Source organism: Trichogramma pretiosum, unplaced genomic scaffold, assembly GCF_000599845.2.
Source record: "Trichogramma pretiosum strain Unisexual culture from Peru unplaced genomic scaffold, Tpre_2.0 scaffold62, whole genome shotgun sequence".
Lineage (NCBI taxonomy): Eukaryota > Metazoa > Arthropoda > Insecta > Hymenoptera > Trichogrammatidae > Trichogramma > Trichogramma pretiosum.
The window spans coordinates 851,509-877,970 of record NW_019641674.1 but is presented as its reverse complement, the minus strand read 5'-3'; the positions used below and the strand labels follow the sequence as shown (position 1 = coordinate 877,970).

The window sequence follows — 26,462 nt, the reverse complement described above, 5'->3', positions numbered from 1 at the left end:
GGTAAGCGATGAACTTCAATTTATTGAAAAAATTGAACTACTATTCGATCGCTACTGTTGAAGCTTTAAAATGTAAACCATTTCAAATAACAAAATAAAAAATATTGACAAATTTGTTTTAAAAAATGAGACTTTCATGATGATGAGAAAATTAACAAAAAATATCAAGTGGTTTGAAAAAAAAAACAAATCGCGGTATACATGACCTCAGTGCTGGTAATTGCGACAAGATATAGATTGCGCATGATGGGCTGAGGAATAAATTTATCTAAGCGTTTCAGACACACCCTCGAAATTCTGCACTGTTGTTTGTCGCTGTATCTGGCACTTAGTGGTTTTCAAGCAGACGATGGAGCGCAGGGAAAAAAAATTTACAAGAAACCCAGGGGAAATTTACAATTAGCGCAGTCGCCAACCGGCACTTGCTGTCACGAGGACATTGGCGAGCTTACTCTATACGTCTAGAACAAACATCACTGATATACACAAGGCAATCTTCTTCTTAATCACCCGGGCTACTTTATGGGAATCATAGTCTCGGTCATAATTTAACTTATTCTCAAGACTATCGGTCACGAACCCAAATTCTTCACGCAATATCGCCTGGTCGTGCCTGCGTCGTAAATATCAATCCGTTCAACTGACGCAGACTTTTTGCTGAGCTAAGTTTTTAATTGCGAAGCATTTTATTTGACTTGCAAATTTGAGATGAATGGGTTCGATGCAAATTAAAACTCGTGTCATTGAACTTGTTTAATACAATGAAATACACACATGCGACAACAATGCTGATACTCATAAAATACAAAAGAGACAGAAAAAAGTTGGCGTTATAAGAAAATATGAACCATCACTTTCATTTTTAATGACTCTCTGCGTTACGAATAGAGCTATTTGAAGTTTTACTGAACATTCAAGTATCATATCAACTGGTCTATGAAAAGAACAGATTGAATGCTTTAATTCTCAGTGAAACTTCAAACAGCTGTATCTTCGGTTCTAGAGGACTTAGAGAGTTTTTACATATAGCAAATTAAAGGTAATTTTGTGCTCTTCAAGTTTATCATGTACTTATGTTTGAGGTTTGAGTTTGCCTAGCATGTATAACATGTAAAGATCTAAGGCTATACTCTGCTTTAGGGGCCTTTTTTGCACGTTTTTCGATACATATTAGCGTCTCCAGAGCGTAATAATGCTCAAACCATTATAAAAATTTACAAGCGAGTAGTTGACATGTTGAGGAAGCTTCTTAAATAGTTATAGAAAGGAAAGTCCGGATCATACTTGATTAGATTTTGTGTTTTTTTTTTTTTTTTTTTTGAAAATTTGGACGATTTCCAACAAAAAAGGTCCCATGCACTTTTACTTTTGAGTTTTTCTACACTGAGCTAGAGCTTAATGAAATATTTGCGATCTTAGATAAATTACGGAAAAATGCGAAAAAGGCTAACTTTGGAATTCTGAAAAATGGTGATGGAAGGCCCCAATCGCTCTATAATTTTTTTGTACATTCCTGACTTCCCAAACAATGTATTTCAACACCTTCACAGTAAACAGATTGAGTTAAATACTTATTGTTTGGTAAGGTGTTCAGGACATGGAAAAGTTAGAGTACAAATACTTTTCAGGTAGGGACTCAGACCCGGAAATTAAAGGTTCTCCTTGTCAGTAGTATGTTAAAGGAACAATTTTTATAAATATAGAGAAATTTGAGAAGTCATTTTTCTCAGTGAGCTATAGTTTTATCTTCATTCATAACTAAACCTGTAAAAAATTGTTTGATCATAATGTAATGGAGGATACTTGAAGTCAGTCAAGGGTTATCGGGTGGAAGCGAAGACAAGAGTGATGCATTGAATATCATACCTGAAACCTTGAAATGAGCTTAAAAATCGAATTTTGATTAAATTATATCGTCAAGATAAAGCGAAAAAAGAAGAAATTTAGAAACAAAGCACGATTCGATTTTGTCAACTGTAAGTATACCTAATCTCATTACGAACAGCTGAGCTATTCAGTGTCAATTTTTTCAACAATTTTACAAATTATTTGTATTCAAGCGTCTAATCTTAATCTTTTTTTACATTTTAACAAATGCACTGTAACTGGATTTATTCACTACGACTTAAGCCGAATATCACTTGTCATGCAACATTCACCAGTACGGTCAGTTTAAACTTTTTTGACCACAAGTAATTGGTGATTCATTTAAATTATTCCAATTAAAAGTTTTTATTGATTTATAGTTCAAACAAACCACTGAATGAGGTGGTGGTCAGTCAAAAATGCTTTTATAAAATTTCAAGGAAACTTGCTATCTTACAATACCTCGTTGGAATGAAAAATTCCAAAATAAGTTTAATACATTTTATCGTAACGGTAAGATCAGATAATTTGTTTGTGTTAAAGGAGATTTTGATTACAGTTCGTAAAAGCAATGACACTAAACTTACCTCTGCCAGAGGTTCTTCCTTGGCAACGTCTCCGTTCTTTGATGCCGTGTCTTTTGGCCTGCTCTTATCTTTTCTGCTGAAGCTGATTGATCTGAATGACCACTTCTTTTTCTGTAATTAAAAAGCAATACAAATTGAGTTTTATTTCTCACTTGTAAGTAAAGCGAATATGAGTGAAAATAAAAACGATGAAAAAACAAATGGTAGGCGAGTATACCTCCTTCTTTTTCTTTTCCTTGGTGTTAGGAGTATCAGATGGGCTAGTTGGACTGGCAGGACTGGTTGGTTCGGATGGAGACGTTAATTCAGGTGCGTTATTTTCGAGCGTAGTATCAGAAACCGCAACTTCTTCGGTAACTGGTTCATTTTTGGCTTCTTCTTTCATTGATGCCTCTTCAGGTTTCTGCAATATAAAAAATTAAGCAAAATATTAGTACAGAATATATACAATTTCAACAGTTTCAGTGAATATGTTGACTTAAAAATAAAAAATAAATTGTAAACCTTACAAAGTTAAGGTACCAGATTTGTTTCTATTTTTTTCAAACTTTCATTAATATCGAGAAAATGAAGAGTAAATATTTTTCAAAACAGTAGTGATGTTAAAAGTGTTTATTCATTATAATTTCCTCCACTATTTAATATTTAATTTCATTTGAACTTACTTATCCCTTTAAAAATGATGAAATGATTGTACACCCGCCGGGTTAGATACGCGGACCTCGAAAATTTGAGATCGATTAGTCGCTTCCTTCACTGTTTATAAACAACAGCGCGTGACTACATTTTTACGACGTACGCTGCGCAGTGAAGGAAGCGACTAATCGATCTCAAATTTTTGGGGTCCGCTTATCTAACCCGGCGGGTGTACATCATTTCGAAGGTGCTTGCTTTAAAAAACTGACTTCTTTGTGTTAAGAAAATCATCTTATACCTTTCAAGTTCTTAATCAAGTTTTATAACAAAAAACGAAAAGTATACATTTTAAATGCAAAAATATACGATATAAACGTAGGAAATAAAGCCATAAGTATTCACAACCCCGAAACTTGTACTGTAGGTGGAATAGTAAGTATTTCAAAAAAAGGCTTGGAAAATTTTTTGCATACTAAAATTTAGCGCTTATTGGTAGTTTTTAAGACTGGCAGATTGAATAAGTAATTGAATCAAAAATCTGCTCCACCTAAGGTCCATAATGATCAAAAATTGCATTTAGATTCATGCAGCACAGAACTTTGACACAGGGAATCATAGATAAATCATGGCCATTATTGATGAATCCAGAACCAATTAAAAAAATTAAAGATACTAGAGACATGTTTTCTGATGTAAAAAAAACTAATAAATTTCATCTTCTCTCTTCTACTGACTATCCGTACTTTTCTCTTTCGAGTGAGATTATATGCTCACTATAATGCTTAGTATTTAGACAAATTTCATAACAATTTGAAGTGTCAAAAGATGACATATGGGTTCATAACAGTTATGCTGTCAAGCAGAATTGATTAAGAGATAGGCACATAATAACGGAGAATAATCATAAGGCCGACTGTGAAGGCCTTATAATTGCATAAGAAATAAAGGTCGTTCCACTTCTTTAAGTTACGGTTATGAAGAAAAGAAAGGGTATCAAAAATAAAAAGAATGTTCATAATGATAAACATAGCACGATAAAATTGCAGAGCACTTGAACTTATGTTTGTCTGTTGAAACAAGTGATCTCATGATGAATTGTCTGACTGATCAAATAGTGAAAAAAGACAATTAAATTTTGCAGGGTAACAAACATAACGTGTGTTTTATCACATTATGCATGTAATTATAGGGAACACATAGCAAGAAAAATGGACTAAAGAGAGCGAGCAACTGTGCATGAAGAAGGGAAAGACATATTGTCGGTACAATGAAATTTTTGCTAATAAGAGAATAAAAAGTTCTAGGCGGCCAACGGTATTACATACGTACATTACACGCGATTTATTATATACCTGTGCACGCGTGAACTCCCCGATTTCTTTACATTGCTTGCATTTGCTGTTTGCGCGCGTGAGTCACCTATTAGTGATAAGCTATAGTGAAGTTCTTGCGTTTACTATTTGACTTGTTTTATCCGAAGTAGTGTGTTACTTTTAGGTATATTCATTGGCTCATTTTTCGTTTTTTAAATAATAATAATAGTGGCAAAAAAACTATTCTATTGAATGGAATGTGAGAAAATTCTTTTTAACACTGCGTGCGCGAAACACGGGCTTTCTAACCTTAAATCGTCAGAAAACCCTAGTTTCTCGCAAGCAGAGTTAAAAAATATCGTTTGCAACTAGTCCGCGAGGAAGTTGACTCACCCAGGAGTCTTTGCACCCTCGCTACGCTCGGGTGAAAACAACTCCTGGATGAGTCAACTGCTTCGCGCACTTGTTACAAAATATACTAATATGCAACACGTGCCCAGCTTTTTGCGCACAGTGTGCGGAAAAAACACTCACTCGTGCCGGCATAGCCGGCACTCGTGTCTTTTTCCGCACACTCGTGCCCAAAAACGCCTTTTGGGCACTTGTTACATAAATAACTATTTTATGCAAATCGAACAAATTTAAAATTTATAAAAATTTTAAACTTTAAAATCTATAATCTATAATCTAATATTCATTACATATAATATTTTGTCGAATTTGACTACATATAATAAGTACAGGTAATCGATGTATTTACTCTACATTTATTCGATTTGGTTTAACATGGGATTTTTTCAGTTTTCATAATGGTAGAACTGATGTTCTATCAAGATTTTTATGTACGATTTTGCGATGATGAAGGTAAATTTAATCAGGAATTGACAAGAATAAGGAAACTTTTTTAATTTATTGGAGTTCATTGAAGAGAAAACTGCAAAATCTAACTAAAGGCGCCACAGCTTATGCGTTACTGTACGCTTATACAATTCCCCTGTTAAATTATAAGTTACACTCGCAATTTACAGCTAAAGGAAAGATTTTGTAACGCCGAAAGATGCATAGGGCCATTTGATGTAAAAGTGTCAGTTGCCAGTTTTTTTTTTCATTTTCAGCACTAAGAATCTAATTTTCAATTTTTTCCCATTTAAAAATACATTTAATTCTCATGTTATAGTAGAATAAAAGACATCTATGGGAAGGAAGAGGCAATAAAAACAAATCGAGAAATAACAGACACCTTAAGTTGGATACGTCTTCGCAAGATTTTCGACTCGACATAATATATCAAGACGGCACAAGCAAGCACACGCACCTCTAAGCATGTTCGGTGTACCTATGACGAGTAAGACGAGCGAGTGCAGAGTACCTATATGTAAACCATGCCAAGAAGCCAGGTGTGCGTCTGCATCCTCTTTATCCCTTCTTCTCTGTCCGAGAAGCATCGCACGAATGACTCTCTTTGCACCGCTTGTATAAGCTAGGTCATGCATAACTTTCCGAAGAGGCCAAAAATGCTATTATATTAAGCTCGAACTTGTGTACGCTGTTTTTTTTACCGCTTTCTCGTATATGTTTTGATGTTTCGCAGAAACTAGTGTCTGCTATTGGCAATTTATGGGGTGAACTCAACTCGATCCCCGCAATGATGAATTGCGTAAAAGAGGGCTTTCTGAACGTACTCAACAATTTATATGAATTACTAAGCTTTTATTCAAGAGTAAAAAATTCTTACTCGGCGGCGCTCACAACTCGTGGAAAGATCGTCGTTTTTGACAGCGAGGCTTGCTACAAATTACAAAGTCTGCACAGTTAATTAAATTCCAGCTTATGAAAGTTCCAACAATCGTTGCATACTTGTCTGTGCGCAGTGAGACTTTTCCGAATAGACACAAGCTATATATATGCCCCTGCCTTAGTCAGTCGAATCGAGACAAATGTTAGCAGCTCAAGCGCCTACAACAGCTGGTAAAGGCTATCGAGATGGTAAGCGGGTAAGGGCAAATCCAGTACCATTGCCTACGGAATATTATTGCCTCAGAGCCATATATATACATATAATACATATATATACTGTACGAAAAATGGAAATGAAGAGGAAGGAGTCGAGTCGAAGGAACTCGAAGAAACGATAGAACAGCGAGCTAGGTACGCTTGACTTGTCTCGTGAGTCGGGGTTTCTCTCCTCGTGTGCGTGACAGCTGCACACTATTGGCTGCGGGTTGCTTGCGAAGCTGCCTATATATTTTCTGAAGTCGATTGAAGGAAATATCGCGTTTCAACTCTGTTTATATAGCTGTAGATAAGCAAGGGACAGTCAGCAAAGCAGTTGCTGTGTTATCAAGCGGACATAATAATTTGAGATGAAGCATCAATGATACAGAAAAAAGCGATAGAAATTGTAGACTTAACTCTTTGAGATCTAACTGAAAAAAAAGGTGAACCTTTTAGTGGTAAAAAAATAGTATTAGGTGGGGATTTTCGTCAAATTCTACCCGTATTTATACTTAGTAATCCACAAACTGTAATAGAAGAAAGTATAAACATCATTAACATGAAAAAAAAAGAAAAAGATTATAAAACATTAAATAAATTATCGCTATTGATGAAAAAAAATTGTTTAAATAAAATATTTTACAACTATTTTAATCAAACGTTCTTTCAAGATGGGGATAAAGAAAAATCGTATACGCGACGCGAGATAAAAGTCCAACGCCCGTTTCTGCGACCACGCAGAACCACGCGATGCTCTAAAATGAAACACAGGAAAAGCATTTTCTATGATGATTGTAGAAAAGTTCTTCCCTTATTTTTTCATCTTTCACTTAATTTAAAATTGTTACAGGTAAAGCAAAAAAATTGCGGAATTGCCGCGCGCGACAAGTTAAACTTATGCCAATGAAACCATAATCTAAAATAAGAAAAATAAAAATGTATGATATTCAGTCGACGCTGTCGATCATCGGAGCGAGGATGATGGTAGACTGTAAAATAACATCTGTAGTTATAGTTCCATTGGCATTTATCGCATATAAGCACGCTAAGTTGATAAATAAACAGATCACGGCGTCAAGTTTACAATTTTGGCGAGTCGGAGAGGCCAATGATCTATTACGCCAACGTCGTAAGTCACACACGCACAGAATAACTATCTATGCCGCAACCACAACAGAAGCAGCACTGATGTAACAGGCGAGCATATATATATGCAGACCGCTTATAAGTATAGACAAAACCGGCGCCAGCCACAATCGTCGACTTGGTCTGTGCTCATGCAGCAGTGCCAAGAGCGCCTATTTCAACTTCCTTCCACTTTCGATCGTCGTCTAGTGTTTGTTAACATCAGAAATACAAGAAACTTATTGTAATAGAAAAGTATTGGACTGCCGAAGAGAAAAAAACGCCCGCAAACTTGGTCTCGACTGGCCTTATCAGACGCGCAACAATAATAATAACAGCAATGCGCGAGAGCAATGCATTTCAAGTAGGACAATTAAGCGAAATATCTCATTTTTATCAAGTGTATACATTTAGAGCGATAAAGATACTCAGAAACTGTAACGCTGACAAAAGCAGCACAAAATGAAATGCTCGTTTGCATAGCTTGAGTTGCATTTTATTAATATGAAGCATAAATTCAATACTGACCTCGTTGTCCTTGTCTTTCTCGGTAGCTTCATCCTTATCTTTCTCCTTGTCGTCGGTTTTTTCGGCGTGAGGCGCTACTCCATTCGAGGTGGGCTTGGCGTTAGCGTCAGCAGCGGCTACCTCTTCGATGACTCCCAATTTTTCGATCTTTTCCACGGCCTCGCCGGCAGCACCGGCTTCAGCTGGCAGACCTTCTTTTTTCGGCGTTGTAGTTATGTCAACGGATCTTTTGCTTTGTCGGGCACCCATTTTAGCTTAGTTTTACTATGATTCAAGAATCGTAGTTCAAGTTCTGTGTTATCTCTGTGGCCTTTAAGACGCTCAAGTTTTTCACTAATGTAACTTTCTTATCTGCAACAGAAATAAAAAAAAAATCATCAAACATTAATTTATAGTGCGACTACGATCTCCAATAATTTCGAAAAAGTAAATTATTAACTTTTGTTTTCTTTGATATATCTAATATTGGTCTTCTCTACTGCTATCCTTTATCGGAACTTGCCTTATAGAAAAGGAAAACGCGGATGACAATTTCGTAAAAATTAAAAAAACGCATTCTTTTTTACCCATTAACGTTCAAACGAAAAAGTATACGTGGGATGTGTAAAAGGATTTTTTGAATTTTATGGGGAAAGAATTTATGAACAATTTTTTTACTATAATCTGCTGGAATATAAGCGAACAAATAAGGGACAAGCAGGTTACGCAGAGGAGGAAAAAACTCACAAAAAAAGCAGATAGAAAACATACAATCCTCACACGACTCATATCAGGATTTAATATTGCAATTATACGTGGTCCTTCTCATTACTCGAAAAAACAATGACGGACTGAAGTATAAATTACAGCTCTTCTTGCCAGTCTCCGATCTTTTTCAAACAGTGAGAGAAGGACCTATGGACGGTGATGATATATCTTTTTAGTTAACATATTATATATGTATTACGTAGTATTATGAAAGCGAATCATTTTAGTATCAATATCATAGTTTTATTGTTATTTGATTACTCAGAGAAGGATCTTAGAGCACCGATAGAATTTTGCACAAAATGCTAACAATGTAACAGAAATTTAAGCCAAAGTACTTTTGTAACTGTACCAATTTTCGCTAATTCTTACTCGGCTTTCAAGGTTCGATTTTTCAAATCAAAGTAGAAAATGTTTAGAGGGAAAAAAACGATAAGTTCATGCACGCAATGAACAAAGTATCGAGCCCTCGCTTGTTTGCCACTCATGCAGTAGCCGATAAATTAATCGTTCTTGCTGTTCTTTGCTGTACGTAAGCGCCTCCGCCAAGAAAAACGTCCATAGTTCCGTATGCTCCGACTCTGAAGGTTTTTTCGATTTCCACTCTTTTTTCTTCTTCATCGTGCAGAGAAAAAATCTGTACATTCAGTAGTAGAGCTCGCTCTCAAGTCAACGCCCTCAAGAGTAGGAAACAGCCGCTTTGGGGTATGCGCTGGGGTATATGTAGGTCGAACTTTAGACGAACTACCCCCGTTTCCGATTAACGACGACAATAATGCGGGCTCTTGATTCCAATAAGCAGCCGAGCCGTCTTAGTTTATAACGATCAATGTGAAAAGTATAAAGGAACCCACGTTTGTTACGTGCGCTTTAACTGCAGCTACAAAAAATGAGTTCAAGCTTGCTTCTGTGCTATATATCTCTCTGAAATAGAGGCTAATTCTAAATATTCAAAACTGGAATTTTTGCTCAAGCGAAAAAGCAAAAATTTAATTCTTCGTCCGGTGTAAAGGGCGATCGCAATTGAGAGCGAGCAGTATATGTAAAAAACAACGCTTTTAGTGAGATCGACGATTGCAGATATAATAAATTCATATGCTGAAATTTAATCCGTGAGCACCGTGTAAATCTTGAATTTACCACGAACGTATGCACAGACTCGGTCGTTGAACCGTAATTGCAATGACTCTCAAACCTTAGCGGGCATTATAATCGAATCGCTCGCGCATAGCTCACTATCGGTGTAAAACGCGCATACTAGTCTAAAAACAGTATACGAAATCAACGGTGAAGAGAAAAGTCAGAAAAGAAGTGAAAGTCGGCGTAGTCGCATCTTGACGTTTAATTCCAAACCATCGACAATCGTGATTCAGTGTCATTGAACAACTAATCAAGTGTACAGCATGTATCGCTAAACCAACCTTTGCTCTGAGAGGAGTTTTCTAACGCGTTCGCAATTTTGATTGCTATTGAAGCTTTATGAAGGGTAGTAAATCAGAGTGTAGACGATCGTTGTCGGGAATTTAGAAAAATTCTTCTTTATTCAGCTGCGCTTGACTTCTGAAACAACGTGTTCTTTTTTTATCGTCAAACTATGCAGTCCATCATGCGTTGACACTCAGATAAATGTAGAGCAATCGATTTATCGCAATAAAGTTGCTGATAAAATATTGTTTTTTCTACGACTATAATTCACGAAAAATGAATAATAAGGTAAGTCGAAAAGTAGTACGGTGTCGACGCGTGCCGATGAGGCGTTTCACAAAAAGTCGCACAACTAGTCATGACGGACGGCATTCCAAGACAGGTAAGCTGCAAAATAAATACTGGGTCAATGCTCGCTGTACATTCCTTATATTCTCTTTAGTAGGTATCCGGCTATACTCTTTAACTCGGGCTACTGTTATCGATAGTCTATATTGCGGGCACTTTATATATGCTACATGCGCGTGGAATGGGTATATTAGCACTCAGTGCGCCGAGCTAAGAAAGCCATTGTGATGTCAATGAGTCGTGCACGTTACCAAACGATGTTGCTTGCTTACTTTGGCCGTCACATGGAAAATAGTGTTCAGAATCTTTTGAGACGACTAATACGCGTTTAATCTAGTCGTCGTGTTTACCTTTGCTTTTCTGGTATACTTTCTCTCTCTCTTTCTCTCTTTTGCGCGTGCTTAGCTCTTTCGCTTCGACTTTCTGCCAACTAAATGCTTCGTGATATACTGAATAGAGCGAGCAATGTCAATGTGTCAATTAACGCCGAGTTCTGCTGATTTCTCGATGCGCTTACCGTTTATAAGAACTGCCAGTGGCTAATCTTCGACTGTGTTTACAAAACTAAAGAAGAAGATCTAGAGCGGTTGTACGTAGACGATCGAACCGATCGCTCAAAGCGAATTTAATAAGAGCTTCATCGAGGTGTTCGAGACATGTTCTCGCGCAATGCAAGCACTTTCAAGCCAGAGTATAAATCTAAAGAAGAGATTATGCTCAGAGAAAAAAAATTTAGTCGCTACACAGCTTTTTTTATGTACATTTATATATATATCAAGAATATATCAAGATCTTTAGCACACTTCTCGAACTAGCTTTAGGGTTTGTACAAAAAGTAGTGTATCAAGCATGGGTCTGTGAGAAATCCTCGAGTATAATATTTACTGTCAGAGTTAATGTTGCTCAAAATTCGATAACTGAGCTGCCTCGTACTATATATTGTAAGATCAGCAAGCAACAAGTCATATTGCTCGAGCACAATACTATGTACCGAATATCTTCGGCATCTCCGGACTTGCGCTTTTTTATTTATGCACGAACAAATCATATGCTTTCGCCTCGTAACTTACATAAATATCGATGAGGAACTGAAGAAAACTCTCTTGATTTTTGCCAAATTTTTTTTTTGCAGCTTTAAAAATTTCATCGACGAGACTCGATGATTTCAGCCGAATTATCTAGAGCTACACTTTTATATCGCTCAATCTTTTTAGTGTAACGCTAAGGCTCATTCACTGTTCTTCCCTCGAAATGTTTTTATGTCGAAATAATTATGCACAAAGTAGTCGTAGCCGTTTCGTGCTGTGGTCTTTAATATATCATAATCAAGGAAAAGCGCGAAGCAAGTCCGATTGAACACGAGCACACAGGTCTCCCTCTTTAATGGCTACGATAACTCGGCACTCTATTCATGCCAAGGCAGATTTGGACCAACTACTCGATGGCTAGGCAGTACGAGACGCGATGAAACGTGTGCTCAATCTTATACATCAGTATACAGCGGTGCAGCAGTTGGCTAGACAGCCGGAGGCAAATACGGGCCACGGAGCCAGTTTTCCAAGATCTGCTCGCCACTGTAACTGCGATGCGTGGTCCGTATAATTTTTTTTCATTCCATCTTTTTTTTCTGCCGACCGCTTGCCTGAATAAGGTGGAAACTTGAATATTTTATCCAAGAAGCAGGCCGCAAAGTGGAGTAAAACTAGTTTGCCAACTATTGTCACTGTGGGATCAGTGTTGATCAAGCACTCTGCGTGCATTTTGCATTTTCTTTGCTCCGCTGGATCCTGCGAATTCGATGACGACGCGAAAAATGAACATTGGTTTTGACCCGACGAGAAAAAACTCTAACTCGAAAATCGCCACTGACGAGAAAGCATCCTCCTTCTCAAAAATACCATATATTTTCAAAATTATACGCTTGCAGCTGAATATACTTTTACGGAAAGTGACAATAGGAACAGACTCGTTCTCAAGTTGAAATCTTTTTTATAATCAAAGTACCAGATGAGTTGTAGCGCATTTTTATCTCGTCCTTCATCGCGCGCGCCTGACGAAAAAAATTAGAAGCGCAGCGTCTTTCATGTCACAAGTCCTGTACGTGCAACGATAGTAAATCCATAAACTGAACAACGGAGGCTTATTCGTGAGCTTTGAAAGGGGACCTTAGTAGAGCACGAGACTGTCATTTAGTCTCTGTAACCCTTATGTACAGTTAACAAAAAAGCCAAATACAAGCTGCATAAATCAATAAGAACACGTTTAGTGAGATGTTCGAAGCAGCATGGCTTTATTACGACTGCCCTGCACCGCTAAATTTGACCTAACTAGGAAATTCCCCAATATGGGCTATTCGTCGTTAGTAAAAAACAAAAGGACAATACTGTAGCAAGCGCATGTTTCAGTTTACGTTTACTGCATGAAAGCAAATCATCAAACTGCTGCAACTTTTTTTCGCCATTTTCTTTTCTACTGCGTGTTCCCCGTTGTTGCTGACTTGCTTAGTTGCAAGCGAGCGAGCCTCTGACACAGTACACTATAAAACACGCACCATAATGTACTGTATGCCGTGTAGGCTACAGCCTCACCTAGTATTAGTATAACTTCCGGCGCACGCTCACTCGTGACGATAAGAAGGTCATGAAACCCCAAGTGTAAAACAGCACTATACTGCTGGTACTTCCTTGACTTGACCTGCACTTGCTAGCGTTTAATGCGTTTAAGCAACTGGACATCACAGCATATTTGAGCAACGTCTGCAATATTTGCTAGAGAGCCGTTTGGGCGCATACTTTGCAATTGGTCGCATTTATGTACTCGAAAATAATCGCACGAGTTTGAATTAGGATCTTTGAATTTACTGAGTAAATGAATCGACATAACATTTTTTTATCTGCGTAACTCAGATGTTGTGCATCCAGCGAAGACAGCTATTGATGTCGCGCTTTGTACACGCTAACCATGATGCATTTGTCACGTATTTTAGACGTAAATAATTTCGTCATGACAAAGGGAAACTGCATTAAGTAAAAGTTTTATCCATTTTCTCGAAAATATTTATTTTAGACCTACGTGATTTTTCCGCCTAGTTTAATGGCGTAACAATTTTTCCTCAAAAATTCAAGTAATTGGAAATAACGAATAGCAGAAATAACAAATTCATTCATAATAAACCACTCGTGCCAGTGTAATGCATTTGTACAACAATTTTTAAAGATCAAGAATGTCATCAATACGATGAACAGTACGACTGTTTTGGTTTACAATATTAACTCAAGCTGCACCTATATATATACATCGCCGGTGCTCATGATAAAAAACAAATCACATCGAAGTACCGTGAAAAAAACCTCAACATATTTATTTTGAGACGCCGAGATGTTACGAGCTATATTATCCAGATTACTGGCATGTTAATTGACCAAATTTTTTTAAAAATTTGTGTATTTACTAAAAATTATTCAAGTAACAGGCAAAACGTATGGTAGACTAGTTTACGTATTAATCAGTCAAAAAAACATCATATCAATTGTCTCGTACGGAGTTTCAAGAGGGTAACCCTCTTACGGGCACTCTGTTGCGGCGGTTCGAAATTAGAAATGGCCTCGTTTTACCCAGTGGATCTGCCTAATTTTAATGTCTCATTCGTGCCCTCTCTAACTCTCTTTCTAGCGTTGTGGTGTATTATACCACTTCTATAGTATTTCTGGACTTTATGACCGTGTTACTACTTTGACGCAGAATTCAGGCTGGTAATTCGTTCTGGAAACCTACATGACATTTTAAAAAACTTCACCCACCAAACTTTATAAACTAAAAGATTAAAAACAAATTTAGTGCGCTTATATGCATGCATCTTCAAATCTCACATTGAGATTCATATAGTTTAAAATTGTTAAAATATTTGAAACAAAGCGTTTGAAGTTTCGACAAAGACATGATTGAAAAATTTTATGAAATTGGCAGAGCCCATTATAATTAATAGAATGTATAGATACTTTATCAAGCACTTAAATCAATAATTGAAATTACATTATCGTTAGGAGAAATATATGAATGAGGTAGAATATTACAAAGTTTTCAATACTAATGAGTGTCAAGAGCCTAGAAAGTAAAAAAATAGAAGGGTAAATAATATGAATTCTTAGAATCTCATGAGTTATATGGTAGCGATTGCATGCACGAATATGCATTCCAACTTCCGGTTAGTACTTATGTGTGTGTGTGTATTCACGGATCTTTTACTTTTGTTCATAAACGTGCTCGTCAGCAGTACACTATTTTTTCCTCTCAACTGTCAGTTGTTTCATCGAATATTTAATATTAATAAAAATGATAATATGCGTAAAATTATTATTGTAAAAAATCAAAAATTAATTTTTTTAGTAACTTTAAGAATAATTTCGTGTGATCGTAGCAAATAAAATATTCATGTTAACGTAAAAAATAGTTTATAGCAGCTAGAAAATGATAGAAGCAGATTGTGAAGAAATCGACATAAAAGTTCAAATCAAACGATTCGAGCTAATAGCAATGGTTAAAATTTTATCGATAACTTCAACTTCAACAAACAGCTTCAATGAATTGAAGAATATTGTTAACTTAAGTTGAAATTATAAAGAAAAACGGCAATTTTCAATAAAGTCCAATCAAGTTCAATAAAACATGCAATGTGCGCTTATATTCGCAAGAGTATTTACGAGAGAAGAGAGAGAGAGAGAGAGAGAGAGAGAGAGAGAGAGAGAGAGAGAGAGAGTGATCTTTGGATTGACTGTGTGCACAAACCGTTATGATAAATAAAACAATTCTTTGTGTCAGAACAGAGAATGCGGCGGGCGGTGAGATATGCCATCTTTTCACCATTTAGCCAATGTAAGAAATACCTATAAAAATTTCTGACATCGATAAAATTGGAACTCAATTAGCACATTATAATGCTGAAAATTAATGTGTACTTAAGTACGCTCTATTCAACATCCTGTTCTGAGTACGAAACACAAGTGTTTGGCGAGTAGAAATTAAGAGCGCTACTACGAATTTTTTCAACAACCATGGAAATGTTACATTGATCGTACGGAGTAATTGTATCATATTAGACTGATAATTGATGGCCAATGAATTTAGTAATTAATAGAGAAGCATAAAACCCGATCAACGTTTCAAGCTCGTTTCCCTCATCGATGTTCTAATATAATTTTGCAAGATGAGGCAACTCTAGCCGCGAGGGTTCCTATATGCCTATAGGCCACCAATGTAAGAGGTTTTCTTTCTTATGCTTTCAATGAAAAAGTAGCAGAGATCTTGATCCATGGGGAAGCAATCTTGTAAGAAAGGTACACCGAGTCACGAGGATATTTTTCACGTTCACAAAAACTTAAAATAGGTAAGATAGAAGGAAGGAATAGCATAATGCAGAAGAGTCTGGGCACTTTTTAGCTTTAGGAGAAATTACAGAGTAGGCAAATCTCGCTCTTCTCTGAAAAAAAAGGGACTACGAGACTGATAATAGCAGTAAATAGTCATTTTTGCATATCTGCTATAAGTTTACTTTTTCCATGTTGTATGCACGAAGAAAATAAAATGCATAATTCCTTACAGAAGTAAATAATAACCACACATTCATATTTTCGATTTTTCCTTTTTGATAACATATTTTCTAAAAAGATCCTGATGTTTAGTTCATGCGGCTTTTCATGAGGGTGCACAACGTTTCGACGTTGAAAAAGGAAAGAAAGATCGATCAAGGCCAAATGCGACACGTAATAATTGTGAATGCGTTGAGTAAAGCGGCATGTTGTACTCGGCACGAGAGCGAACTCGAAGAAATTTTCCGTCGCGGCCGCGGTTCTCATTGTCCGTGTGAGCTCTTTGAAATTTCAGCAGCGTTATGCGCAAGCGACGCGCAGCGCGATTCCATGTGCGTACGCTAATACCTAGTATGCCTGAAACGACTCACACATGACAAGCAACTCCTCGTATATATAAAACACGCCGTATAGACGGAATATATTCCGTACTTGGACTCTTGTGTGCACGCCGGACTAAAAATGTGTGCGTGTCCACATATATATACACAGTCAGGCAGTCATGTACATATGGCGCACTGAATACACGAGCACGCATGCACGCACGCACGCACATCGTGTTCTCCGTTCGACGCTTTATACACGACCATCGCACGCTGCTACATGTATAGATATACAAGTATCGCACATAGTCACTGCCACCGGTACGTAGTTATAGCGCAAAAGAGGGGGACAGCTGGATCAAGATGGCGAAGGGACAAGAGTACACTTCAGCGAGTTTCTCCTTTTTCCTACCAGTTTAACGTGTTTAATGCGTACATAGGCATTGTAGCTTTGTAATTGAGGGCTTGCGTGCTCATGCATTTACACATTAAAAGTGCAAACTTTTACTTTCTTTCTTGAGCATTTTCACAAATTAAATTGACAAACTTTAACCTCAATTCATCCTCATGGCTCGCGATTAACTTTAAAATTTATTTGAAAAATAAAGTTCGACTTGACACTCATTTTTTATTCGATATCAATTTTTTTCAATTTACATAAACCCATTATCCAATAATTTGTTAGTTGAACAGCCTTTTATTTTAAAATTTCATAATAAATATTCATCAACAGTGTCAGAAGTTATTTTATATTACACTCTAAATTGTTATTTCAATGCATGCACACTAATAATTTTTTAAACAGATCTCATATTTAATATTTTTTAATTATAAAATGAATCAACACAAATTTTCGGTTTGAAATCGTTTGACTTTGCTTACAAACAATGACAGACGCGGACGATATCAATCGATCGTAATAGATTGAATGCGAAAAAACTCGACCGGCACACTTTTATCGGTAATTCTAATTAGTATATTCAATCATCAATGTCACCAATATTATAAGCGTGTCAAGATAAAGTAATTTAAGTTACTCATAAAAGACGAGTAATTTTTGAATTAGGAAAAACTTTTCGAAAAAGATTACGATATTAATGCAATTATGCAACACTATGAGCTATTTTTATGAAATGAAAGTTAGATGGGTAATCTTTTTTTTATGTTTTCAGGCTTTTATCGGTATTTATTTGATAATTATTTCCACAGCAAACAGTTTTGTAGAATTTATCATGCGCACGAGGAGGCCGCGAACGAGGGTTTTTCGCCTTAGGCTTTTGAATAAGAAATAAATGATTGGTCAATAAACAGAATCGTCACTAAAAACGTGTAAGAATAATTTGCAACGAACAAGCCTCAGAGTCGGCAGCCTGCGAGGGTCTCACGGGGCTTGCAAGCATACATATAGACATGGGGAGTAACGAGAGTTTGGGAGCAGGACACGATGATGAGGACATTCGGTGCGGATTTGAGCGGCGTGTACGCAGGCTCTGGCGCAGCTATCGATTCCCGTTGAGTTTTATAACGCACACGCGTGTGTTGGCCGTTTTCAAAATGGCGTGGCACTACAGCGCTTGGCGTGCGTAATTTTGTACGTGCGCCTGCATTCGGTATGATTTGCCCGAAATACGACTGTTGGTTGATAATCGTCGACTTGACTCGTTGAACTTGTCGTCGTGCGCAGTGGTATCAAGCCCATTATAAATTGACGTGCGCTCGTCGTCACGGTAACAGCGGCAACGAGACGCGCGTTGAGAAGCTTTCCTATAACAAATTGCTTCGAAATTTTCCCCCGGCCTCATACTGCACCATGGATTGATACGTAGTGTCAAAGAATTCGATATCGTTACTAAATCTTTGCAAACCGGCCTAGCTAAGTAGCAGTGCGTCAGCTGTGTAATGCGATTGTACATTGAGGTTAGGAGAGTCAGGACACTCCTATACGTACCTGCGAAAAATATTGAACTTTTATCCTCCAAGGAGACAATGACTCGAACTACGATTACTAGCGTATCAAGTCGGAAAACACGATGAAATACGTGAATTACCGTCGAATGGCTAAAAATGGGAATACTATACGGACATTTCTCATGGCAAACTCGATCAAAATTTAACGGAATTTTCAAAATAACAAAATATCGGAGTAAATTGCGAATAGTAGAATGTAAAGAGAAAAAAAACTAATGTTTGAAAGCTCGCACGGCGCGACTTTGAGTACAGAGTATTGAATTTCCAACTAGTGTCAGCGTCGAAACAATAACATTTCTGCCAAGTCTGCTCTTATCGAATTAAGCGAGGCAGAAAGCCACACAGCGAATCGAGAGAGTGAGAGAGAGAGAGAGAGCACGAGGCGCAGGGTACAAGATGCGAGAGAGTGGCGTAGCAGATATTAGTCGACTGTGCGGAGCCACACATTTTCTTTCAAGCTGCATGCCATCGACCGAAGAGCAGCAGTGTGCAAACTTGGCAGTCTCGGGCAAATTCCCGAAAGATCGCAAAAAAAGACGAGCGAGCGTGCAGAGAGAGGAAACCAAGATTAAAGAAAAGAAATGGAGTGTAAGATACATCGAGCGAGAGCTATATACTCTTGGACGAAACACATCATTGAAGCGACGGGGCGGATCTCTCTCCTTGGTTCGTTTCGGGACGTAATAGTAGCTAGCGGCAGCAGTGGCAGTGGCAGTGGCAGCGGCAGCGTCAGCGTCAGCGAAAGCGGTAACGGTTTTCGTAGCAGGCAAACGCGCGCGCGCGCGCGAAACAAAGGCTAGCGAGGAGCTCCTCGCCAACCGGCGTCCAACACCGGGCACTTTTTTTTCAAACCATGTCCAGCATATCGAGGCCAAGCTGCATTTTAGCCGAGAATACACTGAAATTGTGTGCTTTTGGTGCGCGCGCGATGTTGGGGGATATAGCGTAGGGGGATCTTGAAACGCAGGAACACGATGCGCGACACACCTTTTCGCGGCTTTCGAGTTTCGGAGCATTGGAGACGAGCCGAGCCGAGCCGAGCCGAGCCGACCCCCCATTGAATATTACGTAGTCTCGAAGATGCTTACCTTTTAGATAAGACGCGTGGCTGCTCGAGGTGTGCGTAACTTGGTTCCGCACTCCGTTCCTCGATCGAAGCGAACAACTCTCGCTATTGCACTTGGCACAACAATTACAAAAAACTATAGGAAATATCTTGGGCTATATATACTTGAGCGTATATATAGAATCACTGGTTGGTATATTCACAAAAAATAAATATATCCTGCTCGAGCGAACAATGCACAAGTTCACAGGCACACAATGCAGAGATGGATGTCGTTGCAAATCACTGATTCACCCGCGACAAAGTAGTAATGTACTTGCGTAAAATCGGAGCACTATCGGGTTTTGAAACTCGGCAGAGGCGCACACACCAACGACGAAGAACAATTGACGAGTGCGAACGAATGCGCGTGTACAGGACAAGGAAAGTCCAGCGAGAATCACTCGGGGCTCGTGGAGTAATTTCGATGTACAGCACTGTGTGGAAGCATACACACTGAATGAACGTGTGCGCGTGTGTGCGTGTGTGCGTGTGTGTATGCGCGCGTGTGCGTGTGTCTACGTAGGGGAAAAAAAATAGCAGAGGCGATACGAGCAGCGCTCTGTGCCACGCAAAAGCTACGCAGGGAATGAGAACCAGGGAGAGACGCTATGCTAGCGAAGCAAGCGCAGGGGCGGTAGATCACTCTCCCCCTGAAACTCCCACTTTGCGCTGGTTCGCGCGCACACACATGCACACTCGATGTACATGGCAGAGCCGAGCCGAGCGGAGCCGCAGAGTTGGCGCGTGCAAAAGAGAGAGAGAGAGCAAGAGACTCTACTCACACATGTACACAATACACATATAGAGCTATGGGTCGGGTACTCGGGCGAGAGTCGAGAGAGCGAGCAGCGGCGAGCAGCGGCGCTCGGCATTCGGCGGCGACGCCAGCAGCGGCAACAACGTCGCGCGCGCACGACTCGCTCCTATCCTACATATCCAGCATAACGAGCGAACGTGCAGCAGGCACGCACTTGTGTAAACTTGCCCCGCTTCCCCTCCTCATTTCTCCGACGTTCGCTCGCTTCTCGGCTTGTCGTTGCCGCAGCTATAAGCTAGCTCTGTATCTCCTTCTCGATATATTCACCAATACGTGTATTGTATAAAAAATTATATACTTATAGGTACGCATAGAGAGCGAGAAGCGCTGGATTTTTGAGCTAACCCGGTCCGATTCTCCGATCGGCATTGCGTCCCAACACCGGTCCCTCTAAAAGACCCATCTTTGCTCGGATATCCATACCTATGTGTGACTCTGTTTCTCGTGTTTTCTCTGCACACATGGCTTATGCACATCGATGTATAGTAGTGTTGTATACATACTATGCGGCCGACTACTACGTGTAGCGCTAGTGCTGGGAGGGGACCTCGTACAGTCGTACCCCGGGCGCAGCTAAAACTGCGACGTAGCTCGCGCCGCGTTACGCGTTGACTTGGCGGGACAATCGGCTGCAGCGATTGACGAGTGTATTTTCCGACATTCTTTGACCCGATGCCGGCAAAATGGACGCTGAGCCGAGGCCGATACGCCGACGACGCCAACACCTATATAATCTATGACATATAGCAACCATGTACTAATATATTATACGAGTAGGCGACTCGGTCTTCGAAGCGTATCTCGGGAGGGCCGCGATCGACTTCTCGAGCAATATTTCCTATGCTGTTCTCGCTGCGAAGAAACGATTTTGCCGATGTCGCTTGCAAATGATATTTTATAGCTCGCGATCCGTGTCCTCGGCAGATGGCGAATAGGCCGTCGAACCAAGCCAAACAACACGTGTGAGCAAGATGCATTTCTCATGACATTTCTTCGTTTCAAGCCATTCAAGTTTGATATTATGTGCTCTAGCGAAACTATACGCGGCTCATTCGATCATCTTCAAATATTCAAAGTGAAAGTCCATTAACGAGCTATAAGAGAAGCGCTTCATTTCTTTTTCCTCTAAGCGTTACCGCGGCTCTGCGCTTAGATAAGCGTAGCGTAGAAGAAATTTTGAGATTTCTCATTCAAAGTATAATACGGCTGCACAGCGTACAAATACTAATTATTAAACGAAAATAAAGAAAGGACTGTTATCGTCGTGATAATGGTGACTGTAGATTTTCATGTCACGACACTATTCTACTTATCAAACGTGTACAGGAACGCTACATAGAAATGCGAAGATAATGCACAGTTAGTGTACTTTTTTTCTAATTTGTAAGAATATTAAAACGTATAAAGAATTTTTGATTGTATGACGAAATTCGACCGGAAATGCGTCATTATTTTGGAAATCATAGCTAGAAAACACTTGGATCGAAGCATTTTTCCTAAAACAATATAAATTTATGAAATTAAAGTCGGATAAACGCGTTCATTAATGTCTTAATGTTTTTGACTGAATTTCCTACGAATTTAGGTTTTACGACCACGATCTCTAAAATTATCATTAATATTTAAAATATCTTTACGACATAGAAAATTCAGGATATAATGTTAAAAATCCAGTGATTCATGCAAGTATTGAAAAAAATCAAATGAGAGATCATTTGAAGATAAAGTTAGGAGGGAAACTGGTCGAGTTTCCGAATTTGGTCTACAATTGGGCAGCATCGCGAAGGAATGCGTGAAAAAAAATGTGGCACGATGAGAAATTCATCAAAAGCCTGTGTGCGAGGGGACTCGATAAAAGTGGCTGCGCGCGGAGAAAAATCAGAGCCACGCAAGATCTCACACTCATACTATAACAGAGTAAAAAATGATGTGAAACTAAGAAAAGCAGAAAGTGGAGGAGTTGGAGCTGTTTTGCTCCAATACAGCTGAGCACAACAGGCGCAATATTTTATAGTAAAATGAGAACATCAGCGTCGTCTCCTCTTCTTTTCATTCTCGAAGCCTATATGGCACGCAGCACATATTTTTGTATGTATGTACGTATATAGAAAATAATACGTATGCTGGCCGTGTGTACGTTCGAATATCGCTCACGAGAGAGAGAGAGAAAGAGAGAGATAATTTACGAATAAAAGCAAAGGAGAGTGAACGAGCGAGGGGTATAAGGAAAAAGAGAGGGAGAAAAGCAAGGCAAATAATAGGAAAAAAATTGAGAGAGAAAGAGCGAGAATGAAGGAGCACGAAAGGAGAAAAAGGAAGCGTAGAAGCAGCAGTGGCAACGGCAACGGTGGCGGCAGCAGCCGACTACATGCTTCGGTACAGAAGCACAGCAACGTTGCGATGCGCACACGAGCTACAGGGATAGAGAGAGTTTCAACTGCGTGTACAACAGGGTGGGGCCCTTGGATCGCAGGAGAGAGAAAGAGGAGAAAGACTGCTACGAACGAGGGAGAGAGAGAGAGAGAAAGCGGAGCTCGGCAGTGGCTACCACCCGCCGCCGTAGCCGCTGGAGGAGAAGCCCGAGCCGCTGCTGCCAACAGGACGAACCTGCGCGACGAATATGCAGCTTCTCTCTCTTTCTCTCTCTCATCTTGGCTCCTCTAGACGAGCGCATTTAATTATACCGCGCCCTGAGCGACGCTGCCCGACCAAGCATATACACGCGCATCCTATCCTATAGCTGCGATAGCTATATATAATCTCATCGGCCCACGCTTCTGGCGCAACTGCTTTTGCTGCTACTGCCTTGTACTCTGCTCACGACCAAGAGGTAGGAGCCTGCAGCTCGTTTCTCGCCGAAAATGCGCTCCTCTACGCGCGCTCCTTCTTACAGATGCTTTTGCAAAAAGTTCCTGTCGCGGCTCGGCCCTTTCATTCCTCCTTGGGCTAACCCTGTCGATGACACTCTCTTCGACTCGCACTCATATCGTGAATCCTGTCACTGTTATGCTTTTTACGCCTACTGTGGCTTTATAGACAGCTCGCACATATATACGATCGGGCTCTTTCTCATAGTCCTGAGCGCGTTGCTCGCAGACTCTTTTCACGTATCCAAACTGGGCCAGCAGCAGCAGCAGCAGCAGCAGCAGCAGCGAGAAAACTTTATCGACTCTTCCATCTATTTCTCGTCTTCTTGTCTTTCCTTATTCTCCATTTCAGCCATGCGATGCTGCTTCCTTTCGTACTTGTAGCCCAAGTGTATCGCGTGCATGACTAGTACACTCGTGTTCGACGCGAGCAACGAAGCGATAGCCATAAGAGCGAGAAAAGGGTTTTTGGCTAAAGGCTGCACCTTCGTGATCGCCTGTGCGACTTTACATTCCTGGCAATTTAACTGAACTTTCGAAATAATACGCCAAGTGCTCTATGAACACGGACAATTATTTGGCTCAAATTTTTAGCATTTATCGGAATACCATGCCGTCAATTAGGATCATATCTGCCCAGTTCAGGACTGTATGCCAATAAAACGGCGAAGAAAAAAAATCGAAGCTTTGTAAAATTTCAAGTTTTTTTCAACTCTATATGCTTCAACACGAGCCTTTGTGTAAGACATATATGTAACTGTATGGAATATATTGCACACACGCAACTGCACGAGACTGGCGTATATATCTAATATATAGATATTGCTCGAGGCTGCTGCGGCATTGAATTTACTGCACGGGAACATTGCTAATACGTTTTAAAGATGCTGAGAGATAGAGAGAGAGAGAGAAAAATACAGAGAGATATTCTATCGAGCATTCTAATGCCACACAGTTGGGCCAAAAAAGACGCGAATGAAAAACTCGTCGTCCAATTTTCTCAGCTTCTATATGCTTTGTCGTTCTTATGAATCTCCAATTGCCAGACTGCTGTAAAGTGCCATAATGTTTCTTTTATTTACATTGGCACTACTTGTATTAAAGAGCGGGGAAAACCATTCACGGACTAAATGTGCAACATGTGCGCCTTGCATGGATTATTCTGCTTCTGTTACCCCGCAAGACTAGCGTCGGGCACTATTCCGCGGGGCAAAGGCTCAATCTATACGTGCTCTTCTTGGGGGTTTATCTTCTCTTTGCGTCCTGTTCTTACTGCATTACGTCGTCGGGTCATCTCTTTCTGGACTTCACTTCGATTCTCAAACTTGTCACGGCTGATTGTTCGAAGAAGCACACTGCTTACCACGTGGTTTCTGTTGCGAGCATCAACTTGTCCAAATCAAGCCCAACAACCGCAATTTGATTGTCCTCGTCGCAAACGACTTCGAGGCGTTTATCGAATCGTAGCCTGACGCCCATGTCCATCCAGCCGGGGTACCGAATGCGACCGCGGCAGTCATCAGAAGAACTTTGCTGTTCTCGTCAGCGGTTTGTAAGCTCCGATCGCCCAAAGTTTTCTACGGAAGAACTCGTTTACTCGCATCTCGACGTCGTCTGCCTGCTTATGGTGATTACGTTGAACAGCGATATTTCCTCCATGCGCGAGCGCGTGTGTGTGTATCGAGCAGCCGCACCCGTCTGTTTGCCTCGCAGCAATGTATATAGCAACGATACAAATGGACGAAGGAATAAAATGTGACAGTGATACGACTCGGTGGAAAGATCGTGGCAACGAGGTTGTTGTTACCCGAAGGCCGACGCCCTTGCGAGAGAGCTCGGAATATTAGATGCCGCGAGAAAGAAAATCCCAGCTTACCCTTTTTCCTTCTTTTTTTTTTGCCAATGCAGATAAGGACGATATTTACTTTCGCTCGCTGGGTGATTTATATCATAGTACGACGTGACAGATTCTCTTACTTCAAGGACTGTTTTGCCCTCAAATAACACTTGGACGTTGCTATTTTTTGGTATCTCAACGACGATTATTCGTACTTTCGAATGTCGAATTTAATAAGAATATAGAGCTGCTCAGTCAATGAGACATTCGAGAGAAGCCACGCTTCCTTTGCTTTGCTTCTCGCGCGTACAGTCTCGCTTACAAAACTGCAGCTAGTTACAAATTCAAGTACGTATCGAGCTAAATTCGAGATTTGAAATTGTAAAGCTCAGGTGCGTGGAAGAAAAGCTAACCGGGCGAGGCTACGGGCGAGAGTTTCGCCGTACTCAGTCGAAAGAAGAAAACGAGATACTAACTCGCTGTTGAGGCAAATCCGGTAAATGGCCGTGTGCAAACAAAAAATCTGAGGCCTCGCGCACGTTCGGAGCCACGAGCATATAGAGCTAAATCCCTCTTGTTTCCAGAGCCAAATGTCAAGAAGACGTGGACTCGGGCTCTCTTTCCTTCTCTCGTGTGTGTGTGTGTGTGTGTGCCGAGCAAATCAGCTCGTGGTTACTCCATCTCTCGTACGCACGATTTTTCCAACCTCCTCCCGCAGATGGTTGTACGGAACCGACTTGGAAATATTTACTGTCGTCTGGAGATGTGCGTGCAGCCACGCAAACCGCTGAGAACGCGAAGAAAATGGCATCAGAGGCTTTTACCGTCTGTGCGCTTCGCGTGAACTCGGATACTTTCTTCTTGTCTTTTCTTCGCGTGTATTGCGTCGCCTCGTAAAGAGAAGAAGAAAAAGACGCGAACGCGTATCATGTGCACGTCATAATTGCGCGTGAAAAAGCCGCACGCCGATCGACTCCGCGAAACGCTATAATAAACTTCGAGTTGCTGAGGTTCTTTGGATCAGTACGATTTTTCAATCGACCAACGTTTTTTAACAAACTTCTTTACCAAAGATCAACCATAAAAAACGACTCGACGCGTATGAACGAACGAGCTCGATGATATCAATAAAAAGTTAAGTAGACCAGAGTCGCTGCACAACTCGACCGAGTCGGGTCCGATCATTTTCCACGCGATCTCAGCATCTTTAGGCTCTCCAACTACGACTCAAACCAGAGAATGACCTATTCAACTGTGACCCAACGGCTGTGCTTCGTTCACAGAGCTGAAACTATTCGACGGTATATTCGGCAGCCAACGCAATCGTGCCTCGTTATTTATAACTCAAGACAAGGGGTTGCTTATCGCGCTGTCTCTTCAAGTTCAT

The 26,462-nt window shown here is 40.0% G+C and overlaps 1 protein-coding gene across 2 annotated transcripts in view; it reads right to left on the bottom strand.

Moving 5' to 3' along the window:
* Positions 1-20,149, bottom strand: part of LOC106649689 (neurofilament heavy polypeptide-like) — a 41,568-nt gene extending 21,419 nt beyond the window's left edge. For both annotated transcript variants that reach the window (XM_014367255.2, XM_014367263.2), the window contains exons 1-4: positions 19,535-20,149; positions 8,051-8,401; positions 2,671-2,856; positions 2,454-2,564 (exon numbers count right to left, since the gene is read on the bottom strand). In XM_014367255.2, the coding sequence (XP_014222741.1) occupies positions 2,454-2,564; positions 2,671-2,856; positions 8,051-8,299 (546 nt within the window). In that variant the 5' untranslated portion in view covers positions 8,300-8,401; positions 19,535-20,149. The remainder of the gene's footprint in view (positions 1-2,453; positions 2,565-2,670; positions 2,857-8,050; positions 8,402-19,534) is intronic.
* Between the last annotated feature and the right edge of the window lie 6,313 nt (positions 20,150-26,462).